The sequence below is a fragment of the Perognathus longimembris genome, chromosome 18 (genome assembly GCF_023159225.1).
Source record: "Perognathus longimembris pacificus isolate PPM17 chromosome 18, ASM2315922v1, whole genome shotgun sequence".
Classification (NCBI taxonomy): Eukaryota; Metazoa; Chordata; class Mammalia; order Rodentia; family Heteromyidae; genus Perognathus; species Perognathus longimembris.
Genome location: NC_063178.1, coordinates 40,727,915 through 40,734,542, shown reverse-complemented (window position 1 = coordinate 40,734,542; position 6,628 = coordinate 40,727,915). Strand labels below are relative to the sequence as shown.

The 6,628-nt window shown below is 44.9% G+C and overlaps 1 protein-coding gene across 1 annotated transcript; it reads right to left on the bottom strand.

Moving 5' to 3' along the window:
- Positions 1-249: 249 nt before the first annotated feature.
- On the bottom strand, positions 250-5,744 carry LOC125366975 (beta-defensin 108B-like). The gene is made up of 3 exons (XM_048367647.1): positions 5,696-5,744; positions 1,848-2,003; positions 250-335 (listed from the first exon to the last, which is right to left on the bottom strand). The coding sequence occupies exons 1-3, from the start codon at positions 5,742-5,744 to the stop codon at positions 250-252; spliced, it is 291 nt and encodes a 96-aa protein (XP_048223604.1).
- Between the last annotated feature and the right edge of the window lie 884 nt (positions 5,745-6,628).

The following is a 6,628-nucleotide window of genomic DNA, read 5'->3' as shown; positions in this document are numbered from 1 at the left end:
ATGGAGTTCTTGCACCCCTTTTATGTGGCGGACTCCCCACCCCGCCTCTTACTCTTGGCTTCCTGGGTTCTAAAGGAGATGGGAGGTACCTGTGTACTGGGCTGCGCATGGACCCCCGAGGTTTGATGCTTAGAGTCGAATCCTGCACCCAGAGATTGCTCCTCACAAGCCACTTATGAGCTCATGTCACTCACTTACCTTTTGATATTAAAGTCACAAAGAAGAGAACAGAAAGCAGTGGGTGGAGCCTCATGGTTGAGGGCCCAGAGGCAGTGGCCAGTGACCCTCAAGGGGCTCTTGGGCTTTTATTCGCTGGGGGTGGGGCTGCACCTCCTCTGGGGCAGTGAAGCTTAAGGCACAGAAGGGCAAAGACAACTCTGCTGGAATGCTTCTGAGCTCTGGAGCCCTGAAACCAGGTGAGCAATTAGCCTAATTACAGGAAAGCAGGTGGCTACTTATTTCCTCTTTCTATGCATTCTGGATTTCACCAAGGGTCAGGACCAGGTGCCACTTTTCTTTGTTGTAAAACTTACAAGCGTAGTTTCTTATTTATGTTTTCTTTCCCATTACATGCTGTAATGAAAGTATTATAATTCAGTGCATGCATACAATGTGTAATGAATGATAAAGTCAGGGTAATCAGGGTCTGTCTTGGGAGGGTTCCATTTTTTTTCTAGGATTGTGTGTGTGTGTGTGTGTGTGTGTGTGTGTGAGAGAGAGAGAGAGAGAGAGAGAGAGAGAGAGAGGTTGGTGCTGGTCCTGGGTCTTGAAATCAGGACCTGGCCACTATCCCTAAGCTTTTGTGCTTAATTAAGGCTACCACTCAAGCCACAGCTCCACTTCCTGCTTTGTGGTAATTTATTAGCAATAGTAGTCTCAAGGACTTTCCTGCCGAGGCTGGCTTTGAACCATGATCCTTGGATCTCAGCCTCCTTTACAGCTAAGATTACAGGTGTGAGCTAATGGGCAGCTGGCACTCTTCCAGGTTTTTTGTTTGTTTGCTTTTTGCCTTACTTTTCAGCTAAGTCTTTAAGTTCAGACTGGCCTTCAGATGTGATCTCCCTGTCTATGCCTTCTCTGTAGTTGGGAATACTGACACATATTAATATGCCAAGCTTATTTGTTGAAATGGAATCTTATTCACTTTTTGCAGGGAGAGGGAAGGGAGAGGGAAGAGGAGCTGAGCTGGCCTTGAACCCCTTTTGTCCCAATCTCTGCTTCCTAAGTAGCCAGGAGAGGCCTGAGACACCATTCCTGGCCTCTGTGCTAAGCTTCTAACCCTTCAACCTAGCAGACAATAACTCCTGATTGCTTCAGTTGGCTAAGGTTGTGACAATTTCTCACAGCAGGTCACATAAAAGCAATGCAGTGGTTTATGCAACGGGAGGAAATGCTCAATAATGGGGACTGGCTACAAAAGCTCCGGGCCCCTGCTCAGACATGGATTTTGATGCAAGCACTGTTGTGTTCAGGACCCAGATCTGTGGTAATGGCTGACATCTGCTTTTTCATTTGGCTTTGGTCAGAGAGGGAAACCCTGTCAGTCTTCCCGGAAGAGGGGTGTGTCTCCTCCTGTGAGTGGTAGAAGGCTTCCGTGTGGCACACACACAGCAGGTGTGGTGAAAGCGCCCCGCCCTGCCCAGCTGGTTTCCAACCCCACCCAGTGGAAGGATGGAATGGGCCTGGAGCCAACCAGTGATGGAGGATAATAGGTGTAACACGAGTTTTACAATAGGGTTTTGTTTATCTTTCTTCACTGCTTATTGAGGAATCAGAAAGAATATTGGTGAGAAAAAGAAAGATGGCGGGGAAGAAAAACATTAAAAATGTCAAGAGGCTTCGGTTACTCCTGGGGGTGGTGTTCTCGATCCTGGGATGCTTGCCAAGTGGCAGGCAGCAGAATCTGTTGTCTAAACACTGTCCAACATACACCTCCGTTTCAATGCAGTATCTTTGGCAGGAGCCATTGGGTCGCTCACAGATTTCCTTGAACTTGCCTCTGACTGCACAGAAAGAGGGGCATGGTAACCATTCATCAGTCTTACTGTATTTTTACCTTTCTATGTGGGGATGGGGACAGTGATTGGAAACAACTTTGTATGGATGCTTGTTGTTACTTGATTTCTCATACCTATGCTTTAAAAACTTGGGAAATTTTTCTTGAAAAGCACCCAGCACTGCTGGATGTTTCTAAGTAATAAAAGATGGAGTAGAGTGTCCATTGGCCCTGCCTGAGTTCTCAGGATACATGTTACTTTGTATTCATTTTCCTTACATTACCTTCTATTCATTTTCCTTACTCACATCATATTCTATTCCTTTTCCTTACTACCTACTCTCTCCTCAGACAGATGCAAGAGAGACTACTTGTACATAGTATCACTACTTTTTCTTAGAGTAGAATGTTTTTAGAGAAGGGAAATATATTTCACTTTCCCTTCCCTCTGATATTATAGGTCATCATATATCTTTCATATCTGTATATCTATAATACATCTGTATCAGCTATATTTTTCAAAAGTGGACCTGAAATACAACTTTAAAGGACAATGCACCTTCAAAGAAATGGGCAGAGAGAGTATTTTCTGGGGGAAGGAAACCATATTCCTTCATATTCAATGTGTAAATATGTTTGTGTTGGTGCTTGCTATTATCTGTGGTTTCATTCCCCCCAGGTACTATGTAAGTGTGTGTGTGAGTGTGTGTGTGTGTCTCACAACCAGTTTCAAGCCTTGGAATATGGCAAGAATTCATTAAAGCACTGTGGAACAATTGCTACAATACTGGCATTTTCCATCCTGCAGCCTGTTAGTGAGAAAACTTCCTGTTACTCTGTGTTCCCATGTCTTGTGATATTTTACTGTGGCTGAAGCAATTGAGTCCTCCAATCACAGGACTTTGTGAAAATATCCTGTCATTACTCATTGCAACAGTTCAGGTTATGTAGAGAACATTTCTTTGTGTTGGGAGTTCTTTGGGAGTTAGCCTTGTCCTTTATATATTGCAGACAAACTATCACTTATAGACATCTGCTGTTGAAGTAAAGTTGAGTGTTCCAACACCATCATAGGCTACCTCTTCTCTCCACAGAAGAACTGTGAGTGAGGTCAAGAAGCAAGGGCCCCTAAGGTCACCTTGTCATCCAGTGACAAGGACAGGGCCATAGCTTGCATTCTCAGCTTTATTCTAGTTCCTTCTCTTACAACTTTGCTGTTCTCCTCTGCAGAATCCCAGGCTTTCCTGTGATCTCATTAAGATCCTGTGATCCTCTCCACTGGCCTTCCCAGTGTCTTCCCATTCCTGCCACCCCACACTGGGCTTGCCAGTCATGTTTTGCCTCTGTTCTTCCCTCCCATGTTTAGCAGGAGTGGCCGCTCAGTAAGTGCTCAGGAGGCAGACAGGCCACAAGGGGTTCTCAGAGGTGACTGGGCTGCACTGTGAATAAGAAAGAACCGTACAGGAGGAGGTTACCAACATGAGGTGCTCCCCAGCATCTATTTCTGTGCTGATCATGACAAAGCTGGTTTCTTGTTTTATTGAAATACCTTTACATCATCTTGAGAAATGCCTACCCTTCCCTTCAAAGAACAGAAAATGCAGTTGAAGTGATTCTTTGCATGCTCCCTGAGACTCTAGACGTGAGGTATAAGTTCTTTACAGTGCTCAGAGCAGCTTGACATGTGCTCTGGGAAGATATTTCCAGACCTGCAAAGCTCATGTGATATAACAGATAGAAATGTACTTCTCACATGTGCAAACACACACACACACACACAACACACGCTCATTAACATACAGACACTCTTAGTGTTCACAAATAATCAACACGATTGTTCCTATGAAGTCTATACCTACAAGACCTTTTCAACTTCGTGTTTTAGCCTTTCAAATCTTGTGTTGGTTTTTCTATGTTTTATTCATGGGGTTGCTCTTCCCGCCATCCCTCCCTCCGTACCTCCCTCCCTCTCTTCTTTGTCCCACTCCTCTCTCTATTTTTGTTGGTAGTGGTGCTTGAACTTGTGGAGCTGGGGTGCGCAAGGCTAGAGCTCTACCATTTTGAGTCACAGCACCTCTTCTGGTTTTCTGGTGCTTAATTGGAGAAAAGAGTCTCAGAACTTCCTGCTCAGGTGGGCTTTGAACTAGGATCCTCAGATCCCAGCCTCCTGAGTAGCTAGATTTATAGGCATGAGGCACCAGTGCTTGGCTGTCATGTGCTAATTCTTCCACAGATCTTACTAGTGAAGTCTCTTTCTTCCTTTTAGAGAGCTCTTTGTTGGAAGTGTGAAGACTTCTACCTGGATTGCATAGCGAAGTGACTAGTCGCAGGATTCAAAGTCATCATATGGGTTTGTTCCTGATGCACTTGCTTTCTAACATATAGTGGATGCTCAACAAATATCTGATAAACCAAATTGGCTTTCCATCTCTATTTTCTCTACACTTCATTATAGCCTTATTATTATCTTTCATATCTATTACCGTTAAGGACTTACCACTTAAGAAAGCAATTTATTAATATGATATATCTTGATCAATGTCACCCCACTCAACATTCTCACCCCTCCTTCTCCTCCCCACAGTCTTGTTCATTTTACTTTATTTTATTTTATTGCCATACCTGGGGATTGAACTCAGGGCCTAGGCTTCTTTTGCTCAAGGCAGGCACTCTACCACTTGAGCCACAGTGCCACTTCCAGCTTCTTCTCTGTATGTGGTATTGAGGAATCGAACCCAGGGATTTATGCTTCCCAGACAATCACTCCACCACTAGGATGGCCACATTCCCAGCTCAGTCTTGCTAATTTTGTAATATACATTAGATTCCCAACTGCATTCTCCCCACCCCCACCCCCAGTGCCTCTTTTTCCTATTGCATTTGCAACATCAGACTTGTCCTTAAAGCTGCCCCTTGCTACCCCGCCTGAAGTATTATTTACTCGGCCACAGAAGATGGATCACAGCTCCACATATAGAAGGAGAACCTCTGGATTCACAATTCACAAGGGATAATCGTGCTTTGCATTACCTTTTCTGTTGTAAACTTTCAGACCTGTCTGTTTGAACCAAAACTTGTACATTAGCAGTTGCTAAAAATATAAGAAGGATCCCCTATGCTCTTAAATACCCATGACTTTTCTACTCTTACCTTAACATGCGAGGTTCTGAATTCTTAGGAAAAGATGAGAAGATATTCCCACTGGTGTGAAGCAATGCATCTGTTTTCCTGGGCATCATCATCAGGAGCCCTTTCCAGTTATTAGACAAAGTGGGGGCTGTTTCCAATGCTTGCAAATTTCTGTACCCCAGCCCCAAAGTCATACTGAGGACCTAGTCTAGGAACCGCGCCAGTACAGACAGGCAGAGATGCCTGGCAAAGGGCGTTTCTAGGCCAGACTCCTATCATCTGGAAGCTCCCAGTCCACTGCCCCCAACATTCTTGGTCCCTTGGGCAGCACTCTATGCTTAGAAGCTGCACCCAAATCCATGGGTTTCTTTGCCTTTTAAACATCCAGTCAGCCAAAGCAGAACTTACATGTGGGTATGATTTACAACACTGCAGCCCTCGCAGTCAAAGACCTTCCAAATTTCTGGGGAGACACCCACTTCCCCTTTCATGGCACAGGTGAGAGGGGCTGTTCACTCCTGACATCCTACCAGGCCCCTACCTGAGCTCCTCCACACACAATGTTGTTACCTGGTAGAACTTGGCAGAGAATGAAGACCAGGAGGATAGCAGGCTTCATGGTTGGAGAAAGGAAAAGCTTATTTGCAGGAGGCAGAGAAAGCTTCTGTCTGTGGCTGTCTAGAATGAGCAGAATGTCTTTGTCTGGGCAGAGAGAGTCCCTCTGTACCTCATTAAGAGACACTGGGGACAGAGTTGCTCTTGGTGTGATGAACAGCATTGGGGGAGAACTGAGAGTGCATGCTGGCCTGAACCCTCAGAGCCTTGGGAAGATGTGGTCACATAGTTCTGACCATAGAACTTTGTGCAGTAGGAACACAACCGACAAACATTTCGGCAACAGTGAAATCTTATGTAGTAAATTACATGCAGTTGGGTTATAATGAGCAATGTTTTTACATAGTGTTTCTGTACCCAGGGTCGCAGTGGGAGCTCTGTTCTGTCTGAGCAGCATGCAACTTGATGGCACTTCTGTGAATGAGGATTTGAGTCAAGTATGAGAAGCATGAGACAAAGGCAATGTTAATGAGTAAAGGGGCGTGACCACAGGAGGAGAAGGTGAAGTGGAGCACAGGACCAGAGACCTGGCCAGGAATATTAGGACTGTCCACAGAGCCTCAGTGTTCCCACTGTGGGGCTCATGTTATTCTGTAGAAGAACGCAGTGTCTTAAACCTCACCGTGACAATGTACATTCTCCTTGTAAACGAGTACCACCCCAGAAGTTTACCAAATGGACTCATGCATTAAATGGATGTTTTGAGCAGAGTACTTAGGTAATACTTAGAATACTTAGATATTTCTTAAGGATAAATATTTAGGTTTTCTTTTCTCCCTTGGAGGTCATGGAGGTAAAGCTCAGGGCCTGAGCACTCTCCCTGAGCTTTTGAGATCAAGGCTAGTGTTCTAACACTTTCAGCCACGGCTCCACTTGTTTTCTGGTGGT